This window comes from Oncorhynchus gorbuscha, linkage group LG01 (genome assembly GCF_021184085.1).
Source record: "Oncorhynchus gorbuscha isolate QuinsamMale2020 ecotype Even-year linkage group LG01, OgorEven_v1.0, whole genome shotgun sequence".
Classification (NCBI taxonomy): Eukaryota; Metazoa; Chordata; class Actinopteri; order Salmoniformes; family Salmonidae; genus Oncorhynchus; species Oncorhynchus gorbuscha.
Genome location: NC_060173.1, coordinates 24,201,621 through 24,228,782, shown reverse-complemented (window position 1 = coordinate 24,228,782; position 27,162 = coordinate 24,201,621). Strand labels below are relative to the sequence as shown.

General features: G+C 44.4%; 1 protein-coding gene across 2 annotated transcripts in view; it reads right to left on the bottom strand.

Annotated features, from left to right (window-relative positions):
- The window catches only part of LOC124035132 (inositol 1,4,5-trisphosphate receptor type 2-like), a 167,648-nt gene that overhangs the window by 114,790 nt on the left and 25,696 nt on the right, over positions 1-27,162 (bottom strand). For both annotated transcript variants that reach the window (XM_046348555.1, XM_046348559.1), the window contains exons 6-27: positions 24,416-24,514; positions 23,211-23,294; positions 22,758-22,904; positions 22,261-22,356; positions 20,183-20,236; positions 17,525-17,676; positions 17,113-17,212; positions 16,738-16,898; positions 16,063-16,204; positions 15,386-15,544; positions 14,737-14,909; positions 14,116-14,235; positions 13,588-13,770; positions 13,097-13,348; positions 12,618-12,765; positions 11,797-11,944; positions 11,237-11,433; positions 10,726-10,849; positions 5,771-5,822; positions 2,657-2,822; positions 2,380-2,547; positions 2,125-2,214 (exon numbers count right to left, since the gene is read on the bottom strand). In XM_046348555.1, coding sequence (XP_046204511.1) covers positions 2,125-2,214; positions 2,380-2,547; positions 2,657-2,822; positions 5,771-5,822; positions 10,726-10,849; positions 11,237-11,433; positions 11,797-11,944; positions 12,618-12,765; positions 13,097-13,348; positions 13,588-13,770; positions 14,116-14,235; positions 14,737-14,909; positions 15,386-15,544; positions 16,063-16,204; positions 16,738-16,898; positions 17,113-17,212; positions 17,525-17,676; positions 20,183-20,236; positions 22,261-22,356; positions 22,758-22,904; positions 23,211-23,294; positions 24,416-24,514 — 3,015 coding nt within the window. The remainder of the gene's footprint in view (positions 1-2,124; positions 2,215-2,379; positions 2,548-2,656; positions 2,823-5,770; positions 5,823-10,725; positions 10,850-11,236; positions 11,434-11,796; positions 11,945-12,617; positions 12,766-13,096; positions 13,349-13,587; positions 13,771-14,115; positions 14,236-14,736; positions 14,910-15,385; positions 15,545-16,062; positions 16,205-16,737; positions 16,899-17,112; positions 17,213-17,524; positions 17,677-20,182; positions 20,237-22,260; positions 22,357-22,757; positions 22,905-23,210; positions 23,295-24,415; positions 24,515-27,162) is intronic.

The following is a 27,162-nucleotide window of genomic DNA, read 5'->3' as shown; positions in this document are numbered from 1 at the left end:
GTCAGGTTACAAGTCAGGCCCACATAAAACATGGCTACATTGGCCAGCGACGTACGGCCTGTAATTTATTAGTGGACAATCAATAATCCCAGCGTCATGGTGTGTTTTCAAAGACTGCACTGACTAATTGATAATGCTGCTTATACCACACTAGGGTTGCAAAGTGAGGGTATATTACCAGAAACGTTCCAAGTCTAATTGGTGAAAAGAAGATGAGAATGAATCTGCCTGTCTAAACGCAGCCTGTGTGGCCTCACATGTAAAATATATAAAATAATCCAATAAGATGATTTTAAAATATATATATTTTTAAAGCTGTAAACATTATCCTAAATATAAACCATCAACATTGTGAATAGCATTGGTGTTTAAAGGTGCAATATGCTGAAATCTCTCTGCCAATTCCTGGTTGCTAAACTTCAAATAGTTAGCCCAATTGCAGTTTGTGTGACAAAACAAGAGTTTAGATAATCATTGAACCATCTGAACTGCTGTGAAATGTATTTTCAGCTGTTTGAAGCTGGTGTACAAAAGTAAAAGACGCAAAAATTAAACTTAAGAACGGGAAGCATAGAAATGGTGCACATACAGTAGAACACATCTGGCGCTTTTTAGACGTGCTTTCAATGAGAATGACATATCTATAACTCACATTTCTGTGAATTTGGTCAGGTGACCCAAAAAGTTACATATTGCAGCTGTAATAGCGTAATTTCCGGACTATAAGCCGCTACTTTTTTCCCACGCGTTGAACCTTGCGGTTTATACAATGATTCCCGCTTTCACAAGATTCATGCCGCCAAAAAACTGAGCACCGTCACATAATGTGACGTAAATCGAGCGCGCTCAAACTTCCCATCATTCTGATTACGGTAGTCATTTTGTCAACCTCATCATGGCAAAGACACGAGAAATGCATATGATGCAGCTTTCAAGTTGAAGGCGATCGATCTGGCTGTTGGAAAAGGAAATAGAGCTGCTGCACGGGAGCTTGGCCTTAATTAGTCGATGATAAGACGTTGGAAACAGCAACGTGAGGAACTGACTCAGTGCAAAAAGACAAAAGCTTTCCGAGGGAAGAAAAGCAAATGGCCCAAAGTATTTGCAGCCACTCGACATCAGTGTAAATCGTGCATTTAAGGTGGCGCTCCTTGTTCAGTGGGAGGCTTGGATGACAAGGGGGGGGGAATCCTTCACTAAAACGGGCCGCAGGCGAAGAGCATCTTATGGTCAAGTCTGCCAGTGGGTCCTGACAGCGTGGAGCATTGTCAAAAAATCCACTATCATCAACGGGTTTGGAAAGGCTGGACTGCTGTGTGTTGAAGGGGCAGCATGAGCTCAGCAGGGTATTTGCCTCCGGATAAAAGTGACGAGAGCGACAATGAAAACGATCCAACATCGGATGAAGCAATTCTGAGGCTATTCAACTCCGACACCGAAGGAGATGACTTCAGTGCTTTCAGTGCACAGGAGGAGGAAGATAGTGACCAATGACTTTACTGGTAGGCTACTGTTTAATTTTTGTTACAAGCCGTGTTTTGTTAAAGCCTATTTATTTTTGTTACAAGCCGTATTTCGTTAAAGCCTATTTATTTTTGTTACGAGCCTTGTTTCGTTTAAAGGCTGTGTAAAGTTCATTTGTTTCAATGTACCGGTAGGCACCTGTGGCTTATAGACATGTGCGGCTTATTTATGTACAAAATACATATTTTTTAATAATTCAGTGGGTGCGGTTTATATTCAGGTGCGCTTAATAGTCCAGCAATTACAGTATATATATTATTTTGCTATGTCAACATATCATTGTAAATATTTTGGTACCAAACTGGTGGCAGTTCTTATTTGGAAGAGATGCAGAGTTAATTAAATATGTTTTTGTTGTAGGTGCTTATTTCATTAATTTGGCTATTTTCTCTTGAACCATATGGTATATCCACTAGAAACTTGTGGTCAATATGGACAGACATACAAAAATGTTTTAAAATAGATTACCTGTTCATTACCAAATAGATGACCTCTTCATTACCAAAATTAGAGAAGGTAAATTACCCATAACTTTGCAACCCTATACCACACACACACACACACACACACACAGTTCAAGGAGACAGAATAGCAGCCCACCTCTTTGACAATGTTGTAGTTGTTGGCTTTGTTGCTGTCTATCTGTGGCTTCACATCCCCGCCCTGTACTGGGCTCAGGATTCCAGCCTCCTGTCAATCACACAAAAATACATTTAGATTTGAAGAAATGACTTGGATATCGAGTAAGGATTCAGCCCTCGCTCAGCCATTAGCCCTCTATGATGTGTGGCAACTGTGGCCTGTAGGGGGCATACTATACTGTACTGTAGTATAGTGTACTGTAGTGTGCTGTACCTCCATGGTCTGCTCCTTGCCCTGACTCTCTCCTATGTCCTCACTGCCGTAGGCTCCACTTTTCTCCACCCACAGTTCAGACTTCTCCACTGTCAGCCTTAGCTGGTCCAGGTCTGTCTTGATCTGCTTGTAGTTCTCTACATCCTGCTCCGACACCAGCAACTGGACCTGCAAGGGTCCACAGAAACACACACAGTGAGATCAAACACACACACACACACACACAGACACAGAGATCAGACACAAGCGCATGTGTACACACACACAGTGCTGTTACCTGTTTGAAGGCCTGTAGGACCTCTGCTCTCTGGCTGAAGTGTTTGAACATGAGCTGCAGTGAGCCTGAGACCAGTGGGGGGTAGTCCTGCATGATGAGGTGGATCAGCACCCTCAGGAAGGTCCTACCCCCTTCGTCATCCAGCTCCACAGCACTACACTCTGAACTGGAAGCACCAGACGCAGGGTTAGAAAGAGACATTGGAGGCATACACAGTGTTTTGACAAACACCGGCACACTAGAGATGGGCATTTGAAGTACTTTCCCTATTCAAATAATATCATGACAAACATTTGTAAAACTTTTTTTTTTAAATAACAGTTGTTTGCTGCACAAATCTATAGAGACAGTCATTTGCTACTGCTGCTGCTGGACAGGGGAAGATTGTTAACTCTCTAATTTGGCATAAGAGGCTATGAGTCACAGACAAAAATAGTCCTGATTGGCCTATAGGTGGCGCTGTTGTAAACAGTCTCACTTAAACCCTGTTTGACTGAGGGACTTGAAATGTATGTAGGCATCTTTCCACATGGTGAACAAAGTTGCCTTAAGGACCCATAAGGTCCATCAGGATAGATCTTGGACATTTAGGAAAACCTTTGAAAAACGTATTCTTATTAATCATATGTCCAAATAATACCAAATTGGTTAAGAGATGGCTAGGCTCTTGCTAAATCAGGAAATCATATTTTACGTGTCCATATAAGTCCGTTGAAAATCCACTCCACAATGGCCTATCAACTTGAAACCTTTTAGAGTCCAAGTCATTACCACAATGAACTGTGTAATGTTTGGCATTGATATCTTAAAAAAGGAAACTATAAACAGATCACTATTCTGACTTTGTAACACTAATGCTTAAAGGCCCAGTGCAGTCAAAAACTTGAATTGTCTGTGTTTTATATACACACTCAGTGGCCAGTTTATTTAGGAACACCACCCATTTAATGAAAATTGCTACATGGCAGTGGCTTGCTATATAAAGTAGGCAGACAGGCATCCACTTACTCTTAGATTGAACATTAGAATGGGAAAACCTTGTGACCTAAGTGACTGAGAGTGGTATGATCATCAGTGACAGGCTCGCCAGATCCAGTATCTCAGAAACTGCCGTCCTCCTGGGCTTCACGCACGGCAATGTTTACAGAGAATTGTGTAACAAACAAAACACATCCAGTCAGCAGCAGTCCTGTGGGCGAAAACAGCTCAGATGCAGAATGATATTTCAGAAAGCACAACTCGTGGGCCCTGGTCACGGATGGGCTGTTGCAGGAGTTGACCACACTGGGTTCTACTCCTATTAGCTAAAAGCAAAAAAAGTGTCTCCAGTGGCATCTGATCAACAATTGAGGATTGGAAAACCTTGCCAGGTCCGACAAATCCCGGTTTCTGTTGCATCATGCTGATGGCAGTCAGTATTTTGCATAAGCAGCATGAGTCCATGGAACCATCCTGCCTGGTGTCAACGGTACAGGCTGCTGGTGGTGGTATCCTGGTGTGGGGAATGTTTTCATGACTCACGTTAGGTCCCTTATATACCAATTGTACAGCGATTGAACGACATAGCGTATCTGAACATGCTTGCTGACCAAACCCAATAGAGCATTATGGGATGAGATAGAACGGGCTGTTCGCAGAATGTACCGCCGTCCCATCTGCAGCATGGAACCAACATCCCTGTGGAACATTTCCGTCACCTTGTAGAATCCCATGCCCCGAAGAATTAAGGCTGTTCTGAAGGCAAAGGGGGTTTGACCCGATACTAGATGAGTGTACCTAATAAACTGGCCACTGAGTGTATATTTTCACACTATGAGGTTGGAATAATATAGTGAAATTGTGAAAATTATGAAACTGTCCTTTAAGTGTTGATACATTCAAAGATGGCTACACTATACCAGTAGATGCATATTTTCACATACGCTATTGAGCTAAAAATACTTCTAAAATCATCTCATGAACCATAGGACCAAATCACACCAAATGTGTTCGGAATGTCGGCCCATGGTACGTCTTAACTCAGGTTTTTATCAAACTACGGGATTGGTCAAAACATGGCTGAGTTACTGAAACTGTGTCCATTTAAAACCACTGATTTTTTATCCAACTGATCTTGTGGCCTTTCATCCTGTGAACATCATTAATTGTGACTCACAGCTATATATTTTTATTCCTTTTTGCATTGATTAGAAATATCCCACTTCACCTGCTAGGCAACATATAGAGCCACTGACCGTAGTGCAGCTTTGATTGCCCAACAATAACAAGTTACATATGTGAAACGTGTGCAGGCTACCGGTATAACTTTATGGGACGCACCTCGTAAAAACTACATCCAAGAGTTTATTTATTTTTCGACCCAATTTCGTGACTACGATCTTGTCCCAACTCTGCAAGTCCCCAATGTGCTCGGGAGAGGCATGCATCCTCCAAAGCATGACCCGCCAAGCATTCAACTGACAACAAAAGTCAGAATGCAGGTGCCCGGCCCGCCACAAGGAGTCACTAGAGCGCAATGTGCCAAGTAAAGCCCCCCTGGCCAAACCCTCCCCTAACCCGGGCTACGCTTGTCCACCATATGGGACTCCCGGTCACGGCCTGGGATCGAACCAGAGGCTGTAGTGACACCGAAACACTTCGATGCAGTGCCTTAGACCGCTACGCCACTTGGGAGGCCCAAGAGTTCCTGGTTTTATTAAATTAAGAACGGCAATTGTCATGTGTTATTTCATAGTTTTGAGGTCTTCACTATTATTCTACAATCTAGAAAATATAAAAAATAAAGACAAACCTTGGAATGAGTAGGTGTCCAAACCTTTGACTGGTTCTGTACTTGTATGTAGCAATGTCACATGAAAACTTTATTTAATTCAGACAAATCCTTTTCATTGTGAAAATAGGCCTATAATTATTTATATATTTTGAATGAAGTCTCGCAAGTAATCGAATAGTAACGCCAGTTCAGATATTCAATTAACCGTGCCCATCCATCCATATGGCACACACAGACATATAGGCATTACATACAGCACTTTTCTCGGATCGAAAACCCCAGTGCGCCCCATTCGTCACACACATGCATGCATACGTAAACACAACACACAGTTTACTTACCTTCCAGCAAACATGGTCTCTGCTTTGGCTGCAATCTCATCTATGTCTGGATCTGAAATTGAACAAAATAATGTGAATCACTGAACCCAATTATAGAAAGCCCAAATAAGCCACGTCCAGAAAGTAATTAGTGCCTGTGACAGCACAGCTCAAACAACTGATTACAACAGTAATCAACAAACCAGCAGGATTCCCTTAGGCATTGACTGACACATGCTAGATTCTCCTAGCCTGGTCCCATTGCAACCAGGCCTCTACATTGTGACCACTCCTGAATGCCCATCCGATAGCCGCAGCCCGCTAGCTGTCTAGAGCATATTGGACTGTAAGCTGTATAAATCCATCGGCCAATTTCTTGGGCCACTATACCTATTTTGCCAATTGGACTTAACCCCTCTGCTCCTAGGAACCTAACTAATCCATCTCGACTGGTCTATCGATGTCACCGCACGTGGAGGCCAAAACAAACTTTCCTCCATTGAGACATCCCTCTAAGGCCCTTCTGCTAGCTTGCTAGCCCCGGTATGCGAGCTTGCCAGCCCAACCACTCACTGGACCCCTATTGATCACCCGGTTATGCATGCCTCTCCCGATTATCAATATGCCTTGTCCATTACGGTCCTGGGTAGTGATTATTGTCTTATTTCACTGTAGATCCTCTAGCCTCTCAATATGCCTTAACCTACCATTTAGTTCCACCTCCCACATATGCGGTGACATCACCTGGTTTAAACGTCTCCAGAGACAATCTCTCATCATTACTCAATGCCTAGGTTTACCTCAAATGTACTCACATCCTACCATACCTCTGTCTGTACATTATGCCTTGAATCTATTCTCTCACACCCAGAAACCTGCTCCTTTTACTCTCTGCTCTGAACGCACTAAATGACCAGTCCTGATAGTCTTTAGCCATACCCTCATCCTACTCCTACTCTGTTGATGTAGAGGTTAATCCAGTGACTAGCTCCACTCCTACTCCTCAGGTGCTCTCATTTGTTGACTTCTGTAACCGTAAAAGCCTTGGTTTCATGCATGTTATATCCTTCCTGTTTGGCCCTGTCCGGGGGTGTCCTCGGATGGGGCCACAGTGTCTCCTGACCCCTCCTGTCTCAGCCTCCAGTATTTATGCTGCAGTAGTTTATGTGTCAGGGGGCTAGGGTCAGTTTGTTATATCTGGAGTACTTCTCCTGTCCTATTCGGTGTCCTGTGTGAATCTAAGTGTGCGTTCTCTAATTCTCTCCTTCTTTCTTTCTCTCTCTCGGAGGACCTGAGCCCTAGGACCATGCCCCAGGACTACCTGACATGATGACTCCTTGCTGTCCCCTGTCCATCTGGCCATGCTGCTGCTCCAGTTTCAACTGTTCTGCCTTACTATTATTTGACCATGCTGGTCATTTATGAACATTTGAACATCTTGGCCATGTTCTGTTATAATCTCCACCCGGCACAGCCAGAAGAGGACTGGCCACCCCACATAGCCTGGTTCCTCTCTAGGTTTCTTCCTAGGTTTTGGCCTTTCTAGGGAGTTTTTCCTAGCCACCATGTTTCTACACCTGCATTGCTTGCTGTTTGGGGTTTTAGGCTGGGTTCTGTACAGCACTTTGAGATATCAGCTGATGTACGAAGGGCTATATAAATACATTTGATTTTGATTTGATGTTAACATTAGAAGCCTCCTCCCTAAGTTTATTTTATTCACTGCTTTAGCACACTCTGGCAACCCGGATGTCCTAGCCATGTCTGAAACCTGGCATAGGAAGTCCACCAAAAACCCTGAAATTTTCATCCCTAACTATAACATTTTTCGGCAAGATAGAACTGCCAAAGGGGGCGGTGTTGCAATCTACTGCAGAGATAGCCTGCAGAGTTCTGTCTTACTATCCAGGTTTGTACCCAAACAATTCAAACTTAAAAATCCATCTTTCCAGAAACAAGTCTCTCACTGTTACCACTTGCTATAGACCACCTTCAGCCCCCAGCTGTGCCATGGACACCATATGTGAATTCTATGCCCCCCATCTATCGTAAAGAGCTCGTGCTGCTTGGTGACCTAAACTGTGACATGCTTAACACCCCGGCCATCCTATAGTCTAAGATTGATTTCCTCAATCTCACACAAATTATCAATGAACCCACCAGGTACAAACCCAAATCCGTAAACATGGGCACCCTCATAGGTATCATCCTAACCAAATAGATCTTAGCGATCACTGCCTCATTGCCTGCATCCGTAATGGATCTGCGGTCAAACGACCACCCATCATCACTGTCAAAACGCTTCCTATAAAACACTTCATCGAGCAGGCCTGGACTGGGTATCAACCTGGACCGGGTATCATGGAAGGATATTGACCTCATCCCATCAGTAGAGGATGCCTGGTTATTCTTTAAAGTGCCTTCCTCACCATCTTAAATAAGCATGCCCGATTCAAAAATAATTAGAACCAGGAACAGATATAGCCCTTGGTTCTCTCTAGGCCTGACTACCCTTGACTAGCAGAAAAACATCCTGTAGCATTCTGCATTAGCATCGAACAGCCCCGTGATATGCAACTTTTCAGGGAACAAATATACACAGGCAGTTAGGAAAGTGAAGGCTAGCATTTAAGCAGAATTTGCAACCTGTAGCACAAACTCAAAAAAGTTCTGGGACACTAAAGTCCATGGAGAATAAGAGCAAGAAACCTCCCAGCTGCCCCCCGCACTGAGGCTAGGAAACTGTTACAACAAAAAAAATCCACTATAATTGAGAATTTAAATAAGCATTTTTCTACAGCTGGCCATGCTTTCCACCTGGCTACCCCTACCCTCGTCAATAGCCCTGCGCTCCCCACAGCAACTCGCCCAAACCTCCCCCACTTCTCCACCCAAAACCAGATAGCTGATGTTCTGAAAGAGCTGCAAAATCTGGACCCCTACAAATCAGCCGGGCTAGACAATCTGGGCCCTCTCTTTCTAATATGATCTGCCAAAATTGTTGCAACCCCTATTACTAGCCTGATCAACCTCTCTTTCGTCTGAGATTACCATAGATTAGAAAGCTGCCGCGGTCATCCGCCTCTTCAAAGGGGGAGACACTCTAGACCCAAACTGCTACAGACCTATATCTATTCTACCCTTCCTTTCTAAGGTCTTCGAAAGCCAAGTTAACAGATTACCAACCATTTCGAATCACACCGTACCTTCTCCGCTATGCAATCTGGTTTCTGAGCTGGTCATGGGTGCACCTCAGCCACACTCAAGGTCCTAAACGATATCATAACCCGCCATCGATAAGAGACATAACTGTGCAGCTGTATTCATCGACCTGGCCAAGGCTTTCGACTCTGTCAATCACAACATTCTTATTGGCAGAGTCAACAGTCTTGGTTTCTCAGATGACTGCCTCGCCTGGTTCACCAACTACTACTCAGATAGTTCAGTATGTGATATCGGAGTGCCTGTTGTCCGGACCTCTGGCAGTCTCTATGGGGGTGCCACAGGGTTCAATTCTCAGGCCGACTCTCTTCTCTGTATACATCAATTATGTCGCTCTTGCTGCTGGCGATTCTTTGATCCACCTCTACGCAGATGACACAATTCTGTATACTTCTGGCCCTTCTTTGGACACTGTGTTAACTAACCTCCAGACGAGCTTCAATGCCATACAACTCTCCTTCCATGGTTCCAACTGCTCTTAAATGCAAGTAAAACTAAATGCATGCTTTTCAACCGATCTCTGCACGCTCCTGCCCGCCCGTCCAACATCATTACTCTGGACGGTTCGGACTTAGAATATGTGGACAACTATAAATACCTAAGTGTCTGGTTAGACTGTAAACTCTCCTTCCAGAATCACATTAAACATCTCCAATCCAAAATTAAATCTAGAAACGGCTTCCTATTTCGCATCAAAGCATCGTTCACCCATGCTGCCAAACATACCCTCGTAAAACTGACCATCCTACCGATCCTCAAATTTGGCGATGTCATTTACAAAATAGCCTCCAACACTCTACTCAACAAATTGGACGCAGTCTATCACAGTGCCATCCGTTTTGACACCAAAGCCCCATATAGTACCCATCACTGCGACCTGTACGCTCTCGTTGGCTGGCCCTCGCTTCATACTTGTCACCAAACCCAGTGGCTCCAGGTCATCTACAAGTCTCTGCTAGGTAAAGCCCCGCCTTATCTCAGCTCATTGGTCACCATAGCAGCACGCGCTCCAGCAGGTGTATCTCACTGGTCACTCCCAAAATCAATGCGTCCTTTGCCCGCCTCTCCTTCCAGTTCTCTGCTGCCAATGACTGGATCGAACTGCACAAATCACTAAAGCTGGAGATTTGCAAATAAATTCATTTAAAAAATCCTACAATGTGATTTTCTGGATTTTTTCCCCAAATTTTATCTGTCATAGTTCAAGTGTACCTATGATGAAAATTACAGGGCTATCCCATCTTTTTAAGTGGGAGAACATGCACAATTGGTGGCTGACTAAATACTCCCCCCCCCCCCCCCCCCCCCCACTGTAGCACATCTGTAAATAGCCCATCCAATCTACCTCATCCCCATACTGTATTTATTTATCTTACTCCTTTGCACCCCAGTATCTCTACTTGCACATTCATCTTCTGCACATTCTACCATTCCAGTGTTTAATTGCTATATTGTAATAACTTCGCCACCATGGCCTATTTATTGCCTTACCTCTCTTATCCTACCTCATTTGCACATGCTGTATATAGATTTTACTGTATGTTTGTTTATTCCATGTGTAACTGTGTTGTTGTATGTGTTCAACTGCTTTGTTTTATCTTGGCCAGGTCGCAGTTGCAAATGAGAACTTGTTCTCAACGGGCCTACCTGGTTAAATAAAGGTGAAATAAAAATAATAAAAATAGGAGTTGGCAAGACAGTACAACAGATCTGAGACCAGGCCAAGATGTCCATATGTGACGGTAGAGTTTTACCTGACATGGAAGGGAATTCAGACACCGACATAGAGCTGTCTGGTAGATTCCTGTCCCCAAATTCTTTCTTATAGATGGACAGCAAGTAGGTGATCCTGTAGTCCAGCCGCACACTCAGGATGAACTGATGGGAGAACAAGATAGAAGGCGATAAATAAAGGGTCACAATGTCGAATACCTCAAATCCATATTCAAGCTAAAAGTGATAAATCAGAGACCTTAAAACAGTGGTTACTAAACTATGTTTAGAGATCGCTTGTAATCAACCCCACAAAAAAAGTTTAGCAAGGATCTCATTTTATGACGCAATTCATGATTTCAAGAACAAGCGGTTGCGTTCCATTTCTCTACCCTTGACCCAGAAGTATACATACGGTCAAGCATTCCCCTTAAGCATTTAAAAGCATTGGAGACCGGTGTAGAGAATCAGACCACAGCCAGCCTCAAGCCACTACTTTAGAACAGTTACAGGTAACTGGCCCTCCAGACCACATGGTGGCGCTCCACTCACCTGTAGGATCTCAATGATTTTGAGCTTGGTATCCATGACCATGACGTCCTCGTTGTCAGGCAGAAGGAAGGGCTGTATTCCGTGCTGGAGGGACGGGGGCATGTCGGGGAGGTGGTGAGGCAGGACGTACCCTCTACTCAGCACCATCTGTGTCATCATCTCCCCCACGCCGTGGATGGTACGCAACACGTTGTTTCCTGGAGGACAGGGAGACCATGGAGGTATTCATTAGGAACCAAACATAAGGAAATGGACTGAAACAGAGAGGGACTACCTGGCTTTGTCCAATAAGGAACGCTAATATTCTGTTGCAAAACATTTGAAAACATTTTACGCTGTGTGTCCTAATTAACACTACACAGAACATAAAAACACTTTTGACTTCAGTAAGTATAATAAAGAGATGAGGAACAGAACCCACGTTTCAGATCTGGAAACTCATCTATCAATTAGCCTATATGCACTGTGTATGCTTAATAAACTTAGTAAACAAATAAATTGTTTTGTGATTTAACAAAATGTTTGAATCCGTTAATTCATTCATTCTCTGTGTGACTCACCTGCCTCGGGACTCTTGCTGAGCTTGTCCATGTAGGTGAGTGGGTGCTGGACAAAGTCCAGTATGGCCAGGAGGGTACGTGTGAGACGCAGCAGCTCACTGAAGCTGTAGAAGCCAAAGTAGACCAGGTTACGGGCCAGATGTACCACCTACAAGACCAGAGAGGAGAGAAGGATTTCCCCAGAGGCTAGAGTTAGATGCAACTTTAACATCAGAAAGTGTCTTTGTGTTGGGCTTGGGGGGGGGGGGGGGGTAACCACTGGGTGAGATGGGAGAATGATTGTTGTAAGGTTGTATTATTGTGTTTGTGATGTTATATTGTATGTCTTGTGAAAATTGTAATAAAAATTGTGTGTTCTATTCATGTGCTGTTCTAATAACCAATTTCTGTGTTCATGCAAGTGACTGATTTAACGAATCCTCAATTATCAGTATCTGCAATTTGGCAGTACGCCCAGACCTTGTTGTAAGAATAAAAGATCCCAGTTTCAAGGTCTCAGCTTAGAGAGAAGAAGCCTTGTGAGTTATTGGTCTGTCACATGTTATGAACCAGTATTGGTCAGTCACATGAATGAAACATCAATGATTAATTAATTATGCTAAATCATGCAAATATAACTTGTCCGTGTACTGCCCAGGCAGAGCTCCTGACTGACATGTGTACTATGGTGCACTGAGTTGGTTGGAACCTCTCCAGCGCACTGACAAACAATGATTCATTTAAGATTGACTTAGAGTGTCCCTGTGTAAGAATTTCCCTGACATCTATATCCATAGTTTGGAATGGATAACAACCAATTACAAATAGTTGTGTGTTTTTACCTCCAGAGTCAATTCATTCTTCTCTTTGTCTCCGAAGGGAAAGGGTTGGCTGACCACGTCTTTGAGGTATTCCTCTACAAACTCCATGGTGGGGGCAAACTTCCTCTTCATCTCCTCTCTGGAGGTGTCTCTGAACTCATACTCATACCTATGGAGACCGTTATTATATAGCACAGCAACTATGCAATCTTTACATGAGGAACTAATTAACAAAGCAATTCAATCAGTTGTTTAAAGCTGTGAAATAGACCTTCAGCCTAGAAAATCTGACTGCAATGTTTCTCTAGAGAAAATAAAGTGTTCTCACTACCTAGATGCATGGAACATGCAGAAACTGAAGATGCAATTCATCTGTGATAAATCTCTAACCAGAGGCTGTTTCCTTTCATGTGGTGTGCCAGTTATAGATACAGTATGCTATTGTCACATCCACAGATCCCAAAGCCACATAAACAACACACACCCCCCCCCCCACTCACTCGTGGATGGTGATCTTGGAGGGGATCTCGGTCCAGAGGCGGGCGTAGCGCACAGCCACCACGGCCTCCTGGGGCTCGCGGTCCACGTGCATGTGCAGCATGAGGCGGCAGAAAGAGGCACGCAGGTTGTAGGGCAGGCAGTCGTCAAACATGCAGCGCAGGATCAGTTCCACAGGCAGCTGGCTGGACAACCGGTTGATGGCCAGGTACTGGCGGTCCAGACACATCTTGGCAAAAAGGTTGAGCTGGTATCTGGAGGGTGAATGGGGAAGGGGGAGAGAAAATACACGGAAGATAGGTGTCATAGGTGTGTCATAGAAATATGACGTGAAATGTTTGGTAGTTGAGTTGAAGACACAAGGTGGACTGTTGCCTAACGGACCCAAAACTAAGTTGGACACTCGATACATCAATAAATTGTCGAACCAATGTTTCGCCACAGAGTCCAATAAAGTCCCCCAGAACACCTTGCTGCAGCAGCTGTCTAGTACCTGTAGTAGGTGATGATGTCACTGTCCAGCTTGTGGTTGCCCTTGGCGTCCTGGGCCAGGTGGCGGATGGACTTGCCGTGCGGCTCCTTGTGGCTGTCGATCCAGTAGAGCCACACCTCCTCCTCCTCTGTGTCCTCCAGCAGCAAGGACGACTCCAGGGATGTCTCTGTGTTGGGGATTAGCCTGGGTGGGAGGAAAAGGAGGAGGAGAAGGAGAGAAGGAAATGGAAGCATTCATTCTTCACTCTGGAGCTCAACCACACACCCACGTATACACTACCACACACAAGATCTGCTACTTCTCTTTGCACATCTGCATACACCAGCTTAATGACATTCACCCATGCGGTGCCTTCTTACACAGATATACCAGCTTATGTGATTGTGAACTTCTAGTGTATAGCACAGCCAGGTCAAACATCAGTCCCCAATCTGAAAACCTGGCCACCAGTGTTAGGTAGAGCGCACAGGCGTGTGTGTGTGTATATATGTATATATATATATATATATATGTGTGCGTGAGACTCACTTGGTCTGGATGAGGATGTCAGCATTGGCGGAGTTCAACATGAATTTACAGATAAGCTCCTGTGTCACTGGAATGGCCGTCTTATTGGACACACACAGGTCTGACAGATAGTCCAGGAACCTGATTGGACAGAAGAGGACAAAATATGCTCAAAGACATGGAACCCAGTAGAGTGTCTTACCAATACCTAACAATCATAGGCAACACAAATATACTGTAATATACATACGTTTTGTGTTTGTGTGGCACATTGTGCTTTATAGCCCCAGTGTGCGTATCTATTTGTGGATCAAATGTGTGTGGGGGTGTGTCATATGCATGTTATAATTATGGTATGGTATATGGCCAATATATCACGGGTAAGGACTGTTCTTAGCACGACGAAACGCAGAGTGCCTGGATACAGCCCTTAGCTGTGGTATATTGGCCATATACCCCCGAGGTGCCTTATTACTATTATAAACAGGTTACCAATATAATCAGAACAGTACAAATATATATTTTGTCATATCCGTGATATACGGTCTGATATACCACGGCTTTCAGGGCTTGAACCATCCAGTTTATAATGTGTGTTAGGTATAGTATTCATTCCTCCTCCCTGCTCTGCTCTGTCCTGACCTGGGCTCTCGGTTGCGTCGCAGCAGTTTGACGAAGGTCTCGATCTCCTTGGCTGTGATGTGTTTCTCCAGCAGCTTGCGGTTGTTGTGGAGCAGAGCTGTAATTGTGTCCTCCGCCAGGATCTCATAACCGATCTGAGACTGCATGATGGAGAACTTCTTGGCTATGTACTCCTGGAGGGCAGAAGGAGACCAGTTAGTCGAAATGGATGCCATTATAGGAATACATCTGGGTTGTGTATATGAACTTGAGATACTTCAACCAGCATACAATGGATCTTCATCATTCCCAAACACGACTGCCTACATATAAGCTTATATTATAAACTGGGTGGTACAAGCCCTGAATGCTGATTGGCTGACAGTCGTGGTATATCAGACCATATACCACGGGTATGACAAAATATTTATTTTTGCTGTTCTAATGGGGGGGGGGGGGTTATGGTATATAGCCAGTATACCACAGCTAAAGGCTGTTCTTAGGCACAACGCATCGCGGAGTGCCTGGACACAGCCCTTAGCTGTGATATATTGGCCATATACCACACCCCCTCCGGTCAAATTGCTTATTTATATAACATACAGTTATTGATATTATTGACCAAGATAGAGTCAGGGTTGCGAGTTGGACAAAGCTCAGTGCTACTAGCCTGGTTCTTGCGGTAGTCCTGTTGGGAGTGGCGCAGCACCCGGTAACACAGCTGCAGCATGTACTTAAAGGGAGCGTAGCGCTGGTCCCCCAAGTCCTCCAGCTTCAGCATGGGACCCTCCCCCTGGTCCGTGAATGGAGCCTTCAGAATACCAAAAATCTGGAGAAAGCAGACAGCAGAAGAGATCAGAGACAGACAAAATTACTTGTTGATGATTCTGATTCTTTTGTTGTCCATATCATCCCTCATCACAGTAACTACCACTGCCAGCATCATTACTACTAACAATGCTATGACAATGCTATTAGCACAGCCTTAGGCAGAATTTACTTGAATTATTAACCCCTTCAATTACTGTGTTCAGAGGGAGCCTGCTCTCTGCACTCTAATAAGTCACAGTGGAATTCACCTTCTAGCTTGGTTGCCAGTCTGCTTCTGCGTTAGCCAATACGTCTATGAAGTCAAAATAAATCTGCACAGTTGTAGCTCAATTTAACAGTGTTTGTAAGATACAAAAAAGCTTCTCTGTCATCATTACCCAACATATGTGTTATGACAATGACAGAGCACAGAAACCAGCCAAAGCAGAATCAGACTCAAGACTAAAGCTAGAGGATACTCCTTTAGATACTCCTTTAGGTGATATTCTGGGAGAGCGTGTGTATGAGTGAGCTGACCTGGGCTAGAATGTTCTGTTCCCTCATTAGTTTCTGCCTTTCCCTGTTGGGGTTGGAGATGACCACAGACAGCACGTCCTGACCGTTGTTGGGGACCTCGCACACAAAGAAGATCAGGTCCTCCAACAGCTTGGTCACAAACCTGGGAAACACGGGCCCGCAAAAGAACATGAGTTAATTACACAGAACACATTATCTGTCTGAGACAGTTAATGCAGACACAGAGATTCCACAAAGAATGAGGAAATTAATACATGCAATAAAAAATACTAATTGAAAACAGATTGAATTACATAGTATTAACCAAATAAACAGTGTAACCCTGTTGACTGTGTCACTAGGGGACATAATGGAGCTCCGATACAGACTCTATCACGTTGTATTTTACTCAGGAGCTTTTCATTTGCACTGCACTGTCTAACAACGTTACTGGCCGTCAAATCCTTGCTTTCTTTGTCCTGGTTTCCTCCATTTGACTGACTCTTAACTGACTTGCCTAGTTAAATAAAGGTAAAATAAAAAGAATTGGCTCCCTCGACCACCTCCTCAAATGCACTTTGAGAGGAGCAAGGAATTTTTAAAAAACAAGTAAGGAGGAAGCAAGGATTTGCTGGCAAGCGACATTTCCAGACACAGCCAGGATGTCTTGGTTGTGTCAGCAGGACTGTGCTGTACCTCCTCTCGTTCTGAGCAATGTTTCCATACTGCAGCTTCTTCACGGTCGACTCCAGGACCTTGTTGGCATCGTTGGCAAAGTCCAGGTCTCGGACCTCAAACAGGGGTACAGAGACAATAGCAAATGCCTCCTTGTCCTCCTTCGTAGGGCACGTGCCAATCTGTGGGTAGAGGGAATTCAGTATGAAATTAACAACTCATGTACTGTAGGCTTATAGAATCAATCCCTCCAAACACCAGAATCAAACCTATGTCTAATATTATTATTAATAGTAAATTACAATGTTGAAAAGTTTTGGGGGGAAAAGGTTGACTACATTGTGATAAGCACAATATCATAAGTGGAACTTAAACAGCAGGGGTGTAGTATTGGACCTTGAGCATGACGGGGCGCTCCTCCTCAGCGTCGATGGGGAAGTTGGTGCTGCTCACCCAGGTGTTGGTACATAGGTGTCTCAGCCGTACGTACGAGTTCCTGAGGGAAGGCACAGTGTGTTTGAGGTGTGTTTTGAGTAGTGCTGAGCGATTAACTGAAATTTTGTAGGGTCAATTACTATTTTTTTTGTGAGCTCAATGCTCCGTTTCTCTAGAAAGAAATACTATCAAGCATGAGAAACATCAAATCAAGAACGAACTGTGGGACGTTGTACGGAGATGTAGTTTTCTTTGCACTAGTTGAGTGTGTATATTGTTTCTTAGGATGTTTTCGAGATCTCTTCCAAGAGTCCTTTAAATGTATACAGTGTTTTAGATATTTTTAAATGTGTTTTAGGGGCCATTGTCTGACCTGGGCACCAGACAGTCTGCCATCTGCAGCGTGGTGGCATCCAGCTCAAACAGAGAGGCGATGTCGTTGCCATGGGGCACAGACACCAGGGTGCAGGCTATCTTCTCTGCAGCCTGACGCTTCCTCTTGGAGTACGGTGTATCTGTCTCCGTCTGCAGACAGACAGCAGACACACAAAGATGGATACCAAAGTTCTTGCACCTAAAGCATTCTCAATGCTAATGTCAATCTGTGCCACAGATTCAAAGCGCTGTAAAAAAGAAAATCGAATAAATTGGCAGCTTACATTATTACAATGAGATAGTGGATGAGGTTTGGATTGCACTGTGTGGATGCTGCAGACAGATAACAGGCCAGTCCTGGGAGGGTTAACCGCTGTGCTCTATGCATGTCAATGGGAAAGAGCTCCTCTGAGCCACCCCTGTGCCTTATCACCTCCTCTCCTCTGGGTGACTCACACCATCCAGCAGTACATAACAGCAGAGCAAACAGCACGTCTGTCTCCCCTCCTCTATCTCGCTCTCTCAAAGAGCACCCCCACACTCAGACATTATACAAGGGGCCCACTGAGTGTCTGAGACGAGTTGGTGTTCTTGTGTGAGCGGAGGCAGAATACCAATGCAGAAGGTCGGTAATAGGAGGAAAGTCTGTATTGTCTACATTGGGTACAGGGGTTGGAAAAGAACAGAAATCCAGAAAATAACATTTTTAAGGAACCGAAATGGAACCTGGAATTAAAGTGATCCATACTATACCAGAACAGGACAGTTATTTTAAAAGTGTGGGTACCGGTTAATAACGTTCCAGGCATTATTTTCTAGTCCCACAAAAACAATAACAAAGCTTATGCAAAGTCCTCACTCTGTCACTCAGAAACATATTCCAGTGTCTGCCTGCAAGTTAAAGATCTTTAAAGATCTTTGCTAGTGTGTGAACGCATGTTTAGGCAACCTGCCCCTTCTCCCCTTCGAATCATAGTACAGTAGCCTGACGTTACAAGCATAATTCAGAAGATCGGGAGAATCCTTTTTATTAGATAGAGAAGAATGGATACATTTCTTCAACGCTAGTGAAGGATACTATAGGCCTAGTTATCAAGTTTCACTTATTAACTACAAATTAGCTAGCTCAAAGGAAATGTAAAAGTTCCTCCATAGAAGCCAGTCCTCCTAGGTATAATTATGTGGACATAATTATATAATGCATATCATAACAAGATGTCCAGCGCATCAACCCTCTCTGGCTCCCTCACCACCTGCAAAATTTCAGTAGCATCTTGTGCCATGGACAGACAAGTGTAGCCTATCACGCCTGTAAACGACTAGCTTGCCTGCTCTATCCACACTGATTGGTCAAGTCATTTAATGAGCAAAAAAAAGGCTAAAAAAGGAATGATATGAACCAATACTTTTTTTTCTGCTCGGAACTGTAGAACGGAACAAAAAAAAGGGGGATCTGTTCAGAACGAAACGATTGGAACATCATTTTGGTTCCAACCCCTGGTTGTGAGTATGTGTGCGCGTTTCGGTTCCAACCCCTGGTTGTGAGTATGTGTGTGCGTTTCGGTTCCAACCCCTGGTTGTGAGTATGTGTGCGCGTTTCGGTTCCAACCCCTGGTTGTGAGTATGTGTGCGCGTTTCGGTTGCAACCCCTGGTTGTGAGTATGTGTGCGCGTTTCGGTTGCAACCCCTGGTTGTGAGTATGTGTGCGCGTTTCGGTTCCAACCCCTGGTTGTGAGTATGTGTGCGCGTTTCGGTTGCAACCCCTGGTTGTGAGTATGTGTGCGCGTTTCGGTTGCAACCCCTGGTTGTGAGTATGTGTGCGCGTTTCGGTTCCAACCCCTGGTTGTGAGTATGTGTGCGCGTTTCGGTTCCAACCCCTGGTTGTGAGTATGTGTGCGCGTTTCGGTTCCAACCCCTGGTTGTGAGTATGTGTGCGCGTTTCGGTTCCAACCCCTGGTTGTGAGTATGTGTGCGCGTTTCGGTTCCAACCCCTGGTTGTGAGTATGTGTGCGCGTTTCGGTTCCAACCCCTGGTTGTGAGTATGTGTGCGCGTTTCGGTTCCAACCCCTGGTTGTGAGTATGTGTGCGCGTTTCGGTTCCAACCCCTGGTTGTGAGTATGTGTGCGCGTTTCGGTTCCAACCCCTGGTTGTGAGTATGTGTGCGCGTTTCGGTTCCAACCCCTGGTTGTGAGTATGTGTGCGCGTTTCGGTTGCAACCCCTGGTTGTGAGTATGTGTGCATGTGAGAAAGAGAGAAAGATAAAAAGAGAGAGGAAAGAAGGGAAGAAAGAGTTTGCATGTGAGCGGATGAGTCTGTTCTTGCTAGTGAGTGTAAGAGAGGAAAAGGTATTACGTAATAGGAGTTTGAGGTGGTGTGAGAGAACAGAGGGCCCAGCAGGAGGCTCGGGGTTTGACAGGTACACTCCCTCTATGAATGCATAGAAACACACCCACAAAGTTGCTCTCTTAGCAGAAACAGAGGATGCACAGTTCCCTAAGCTTTTTATCTACCCTTTACGCAGTACTGTTAATAAAATCTCATCTAAGAGACCGTGGTCATGCATTGTTAAACACCCCACACACCAGAATACTCAGATATTTCCACTGATTTCAACCACATGGTATGAGGTCCAGACTAAAACCAGTGTTTCACTAACCTGATTCACCTCTGCTTTAGATGCCACACTTTCATCCCGGAAATCAGGGTTAATCTATAGAAAGACAAGAAAGTCAGTCAGTCAATCACTTTCTTCATCAACGGTAACATTTTCCTCACAGCCAACTATTCAGACCCCACACTTTTCCCAATATTGTCTGAGAAACTATTCTAGATTAACCGTTTGTTGATTGTGATTAAGTTGACAGATTTGATTCACTTTATTATCTCCTTCGGGAAATTCTCCTTGCAGTGCTGCACCTGTACAGCACAATGAAGGAGATTAGAGAGGGAGGGCCATAATGGTGATGGGTCGCTTGCAAACGAAGCTCTTTTTAAACAGATCTTTTTTATGAACTTAGGGAACCGAATCGCATCTGTGAAAGAGCTGTTCATTTCGCTCCTTGATTGGCATCCTGCTTTTGAGCTCAACGATTATAGATAAGTGATAAAAACATTCTCTGAAGATGGTCATTTTTCACTGCAGGAAGAATCGGTTCATGCTCAATTTTGCAGTGATTTCGCAGTAATCTAATTTCGTCAGGTAAAATGTATTTGAACTCACATTTCACATTCTGACATAATGGTAGGAAATGTGAAATTTGTCAGTTTTTTTCTAAGCACTACTGAACAATGAGCCGTTTAGGAACCAAATCAACGGCTCATTTTAGGTGAACGTAGCCAAAACTATCCGGTTCACCATAAAGACTCGGAACACCCATCACTAGGCCATAAAAATGGGAACACTGCCATCTGCAGCATGTCTGGCACATCAACATCTGCTCACTACAACCCTGATCGTAGATGTATAATGCACAGAAACAGTCTGTAGCTAGAGGCCTAGCCAAATCCCAACTCCTAGGACTATAGTTTTCATGCCATACATGAGTAATCAGTAGGGTTAGCTAAAGCACACAGTATTCAAAGAATCTCAAAGCTGATATAGGATCAGTGTTTACTTTTAGATCATAATGAATAGGATTATATGGACAGGGAAGACCTGATTCTAGACCAGCACCCTTACAGCCTGACCACAGAGAGAGGACTGACATAAGAGACAACAGAGAGAGTACAGAGACAGTAGTCTACACAGAAAGCTGCATTGTGGTCTGTTGGCATTTCTCTCAGTTTTATGTAAAGTAGGGATTAACCAACAGTTACAGGATGTTAACCGGAGTGGAAAACACCCACACATTGGCAAACAGTCAGTCAGAAAACACCCACACATTGGCAATCAGTCAGTCAGTAAACACCCACACATTGGCAATCAGTCAGTCAGTAAACACCCACACATTGGCAATCAGTCAGTCAGAAAACACCCACACATTGGCAATCAGTCAGTCAGAAAACACCCACACATTGGCAATCAGTCAGTCAGAAAACACCCACACATTGGCAATCAGTCAGTCAGAAAACACCCACACATTGGCAATCAGTCAGTCAGAAAACACCCACACATTGGCAATCAGTCAGTCAGAAAACACCCACACATTGGCAATCAGTCAGTCAGAAAACACCCACACATTGGCAATCAGTCAGTCAGAAAACACCCACACATTGGCAATCAGTCAGTCAGAAAACACCCACACATTGGCAATCAGTCAGTCAGAAAACACCCACACATTGGCAATCAGTCAGTCAGAAAACACCCACACATTGGCAATCAGTCAGTCAGAAAACACCCACACATTGGCAATCAGTCAGTCAGAAAACACCCACACATTGGCAATCAGTCAGTCAGAAAACACCCACACATTGGCAATCAGTCAGTCAGAAAACACTCAAACATGAGTTGGTAAGTGAACATTTTAGTAATAAATGTTCCATCATGTAATAAGATAAGTATTATCTTACATGGAATGTATTATATTGTGGGTTTTTGCAAATGAAAAAAGCTATGAAAGTGAACAACATCCTGTATTACTGTACAAGATTAGTAATTCATGGATAGAGTATTTAAATGAACGGTATTCAAATTGAGCAGCAGAGTCGAAACACAATGAAAAGACAACCGATAACCACGACAACCGTTTGACACACAGTCAAAGAGAGAGAAGAGGGGAGAAGGTAACAGCCTACCTCTGCAGCCAGGTAGTTTCCAGTGGCCAGGTGTTTGAAGCGAAACAGGCTGTTCCATTGGCCGGCACCCCCTCTGCAGGGGTCGTAGTGCACAACCTGACAGAGAGAAACACATTTAAAAACACATTGATCAACGAAGAAAGAGTTCTCAACATCACTCAGCTCCATTAATAACATCATAGTATGAGGTAATGTATTTGTTTACGAGGAAGACACTTGTTTAATCTCCCTCTGGGGAATTTCCTAATCAAAACAGGTTTTTCCACTAGTTCTACAAAATCAGGAGCTAAAATCTGAGCAGAGAAAGTGCTTCTAGCTCCGTCCCAATCCTCAGTTCTAAGTATACACTTGTTCACTTGACTTTGTTCAAATTAAAAGGCAAAGGACTGGTGTAAGAAATATTGTGGAAACGAACCCACACCAATACATGTGTGGGGAGGAGTGCACGGGTGAACTGGGACGGAACCATTGCATTAGGCAAATAGTGCAGTAGGTACCTCTATTTCCCAGAGTGCTTTGGAGCTGGTGGCAGAGGTGGCAGACTGTCTCAGGGTGGTCCTGAGGAAGATGTGCTGCTGATTCCTGTATTCGTCACATGTCAAGAACTTCTCTTGTTCAGCGTGGAACAGACGCACCACATCACCCTGAGAGACGACAACATGGTTTAGCTGTTTGGGCTAAGACACTAAATAAATACTTTAAAGTAACACTTGATTTGAGTTATCAACTGAGCATAAATTCATATAATTTAATTATTATAATCATGATGCCATAATAACTATTTGTGAAGAATTAAAAAAAATTGTACTTTAAAATGTGGATGTGACAGCATTAATTATTACACCTACGACGGCGAGCCCCCCCATCAACAACATTTCCATACAACCCTCTGTCTGCACTGAAGGACATTAGGCGGACAGCATGTAGAAGAGGTAAGATAAAACACTGACTCCTTTGAGGACGTCCTCTCTGTAGTCACTGAACTTCATGAACAGAGTGACCTTCCAGCTGGTGTTGCAGTTCACAGCGTTCACCTACAGAAAAACCAAGGAGAGGAGCAGAGAGGAGCAACAGACTCATGACTATACCTGAATTATACACGTCTTTTCAGAGCCTAAGATGGTTAACCATTCCTGCAACAATGTCAGTTCTGCAACCATGAAGGGACTATTTTTATGGACAGCGATAGTCGAAAGGTAGAGAGGGTGACCGATAGAGAAAGACAGGTCAGAGGTGGCATTTGTAACCCCATCGCCAGGGGGTATGTATGGACTGTAGTCTGTCGCACTACCACTAGACAAGATTCTTAAGGATCTGAATACCTACTGCAACCTGCAACTAGGTTTCCAAACGCATGTTATGATATGGGTGCGTTAGCAAGTCGTTATGGTTAAAGGTTAGGATAAGGTTAGGCTATGGCATGCTAGCGAGTGGTTAGGGTAAGTTTACAGTAGGTTCAGGCATACTAGCAAGTAGGTAAGGTAAGGGTTAGGATAAGGATAGAAAATAAAGACATGCCTAAACAAAAACATGCCTGGATTCAAACCACTGCCACTCGCATCTCATGCACTTAAAAAGACAAACCGAGTGGCACAGTGGTCTAAGGCACTGCATTGCAATGCTAGCTGTGCCACTAGAGATTCTGGATTCGAGTCCAGGCTCTGTCACAGTTGGCCGCGACCGGGAGACCAATGGGTTAGGGGAGGGTTTGGCTGGCAGGGATGTCCTTGTCGCATCGCGCACTAGCAACTCCTATGGTGGGCCAGGCGCAGTGCACGCTGACACGGTCGCCAGGTGTTCGGTGTTTCCTCCAACACATTGGTGCGGCTGGCTTCTGGGTTAAGTGGGCATTGTGTCAAGAAGCAGTGTGGCTTGGTTGGGTTTCGGAGGACGCACGGCTCGCAACCTTCGCCTCTCCCAAGTCCGCACGGGAGTTGCAGCGATGAGACAAGACTAACTACCAATTGGATACCACGAAATTGGGGAGGAAGGGATAAAAATATTTACAATTAAAAATGCAGGAATTGTTGGAGATAGCAGGCTGGGACAGACAACATGGCCATCATCCTCCTGCACTGGTTTTCCATGCGGTTTTCCATTTTAATATCGTAAGTGCTATACTGTAGCTCCAATCAAATTGTTTCATGGATCTTACCTCCTTGCAGCCAGGGTTGTCTAGCAGCTCAATGTTGCTGGCGTGGAGAGGCTGCCCTGCGTTCACGGGCATCAGGACCACTTTGTCTCCCACCACCACCTAGGGACCAACCACAGCAGGTCAGACACTTGCACACACATGATTACAAGTAGAGTAGAGTGAGAGTAGAAAAGAAATACACATGAGGCAGATGCCTATGGGACCTATCACAGGACAATGGGACAGAGGTATGAGACACTTCAAACAGCAAAGGTCCACAGTCACAACTTGTCCCATGCAAAGGGCAACTATCCATCTAGAGACAAGCATTCCCCACAACAATGCAAATAGAGTGAGTGGGCTTATTCTGTGTATCATTTTCAATGGTAGATGATCACAAACCATGGTCAAATTAAGGAAGTGAAGCATGTCGAGGGTTTATAGTGTATAGACATTCATTCACTCATACAGCCATGTGTGTGGTAGTGTGAAACGCTGAATGCAGTGTACTGTCCTGTGTGCACCAAAGTCTCAAACTGTACTCTACATTCAAAACACGTATCTCAATAAACAGAATGTAAATTGACAAAAATGGACAGGAGAAGAATTGTACTTAAAGGCACCCTTTCCAATAATGACGTAGAATCTATGTACACTTTACATACAAAAGTATGTTGACACCCCTTCAAATGTATGGATTTGGCTATTTTCAACCACACCCGTTGCTGACAGCTGTATACACATTTAGCACAGCCATGCAATCTCAATAGACAAACATTGGCAGTAGAATGGCCTTATTGAAGAGCTCAAACAAGTCAGTTCATCACATTTCTGCCCTGCTAGAGCTGCCCCGGTCAAATGGAAGTGCTGTTGTTGTGAAGTGGAAAGGTCTAGGAGCAACAACGGCTCGGCCTAAAAGTTGTAGGCCACACAAGCTTACAGAACGGGACCACCCAGTGATGAAGCACACAGTGCATAAAAATGGCCTGTCCTTGGTTGCAACACTCACTACCAAGCTCCAAACCGCCTCTTGAAGCAACGTCAGCATAATAACTGCTACTCTGGAGATTAATAAAATGGGTTTCCATGGCCGAGCATCCGCACACATGCGCAACAGCTGGAGTGGTGTAAAGCTTGATGCCATTGGACTCTGGAGCAGTGGAAACACATTGTCTGGAGCGATGAATCATGTTTCACCATCTGCCAGACAAATCAATGTTTGGAGGACGCCAGGAGAACACTACCTGCCCAAATACATAGCGTCAACTGTCAAGTTTGGTGGAGGGAGAATAATGGTCTGGGGCTGTTTTTTGTTGTTGTTTTTTTTACCCCCAATTTCATGGTATGCAATTGTTAGTAGTTACTATCTTGTCTCATCGCTACAACTCCCGCACGGGCTCGGGAGAGACGAAGGTTGAAAGTCATGTGTCCTCCGATACATAACCCAAACAAGCCGCACTTCTTCTTAACACAGCGCGCATCCAACCTGGAAGCCAGCCGCACCAATATGTCGGAGGAAACACTGTGCACCTGGCGGCCTGGTTAGCGTACACTGCGCCCGGCCCGCCACAGGAGTTGCTAGTGCGCGATGAGACAAGGATATCCCTACCGGCGAAACCCTGCCTAACCCGGACGACGCTCGGCCAATTGTGCATCGCCCCATGGACTTCCCGGTCGCGGCTGGCTGCGACAGAGCCTGGGCGCGAACCCAGAGTCTCAACCGGGAGGCCCTGGGGCTGTTTTTCCATGGTTCGGACTAGGCCCATTAGTTCCAGTGATCTTAACATTAAAGCATACAATGACATTCTAGATGATTCTGTTCCTCCAACTATTCCTTCTCCTCTCAACCCCTATTCATTGGGATGAATTGGAACGCCGACTGTGAGCCAGGCCTAATCACCCAACATCCGTGCCTGACCTCACTAATGCTCTTGTGGCTGAATGGAAGCAACTCCCTGCAGCAATGTTCCAACAACTAGTGGAAAGCATTCCTAGAGGAGTGGAGGCTGCTATAGCAGAAAAGGGGGGGACCAACTCCATATTAACGCCCATGAATTTGGAATGAGATGTTGTACGAGCAGGTGTCCACATACTTTTAGTCATGTAATGTATCAATCTATCTATAGCATTGCTGTAATCTAAAACTTCCAGATAATGTTAGTCAATAACAGTTAAAGGGCAACTCCACCACTTTTCAACCTAATTTTCATTATCTCCAGCACAATAAGAGTGTCATGGAAAACTGCACATTTCTATGTTTTGTAGAAAAAAAATAAAAAGTTCAAAGTTAAAATACACTATGATATTCCCGGTGACGTGGGGAACAAGAAAATCCCCTCCCTTGGGCTAGAAACCCGTTGCAGGTTTAGAAAAATCACTCTGTGATGTCATCTTTTTAACCACAGATCATAGAAAAGTGCCGTTTTCACATATGTAGACACTGGTTTGGTACCGGAGATTATGAACATGAGGTTGAAAAGTGATGTAATGGCCCTTTAAGGGAAAAAAAAATGGCAAATTGTAGAAGACTAGTGGAAATGCACTCACGTACATACAGTTTTCAATGCTCAATGACTACATGCAAGGCTAGTGCTAACATGCTTTCACAGCAAATCTCATGGCCTAACACACACACCATGCATTACAAACAAGAAGAATACCTTCCACCATAGGATGCTAAAGCAAAAGGAAAGGAGAAAACCAATCAAGTTATTTCAGAAAGATTAGACATTACTTGAACATAATACCAATCTAATTAAAATAGGAAA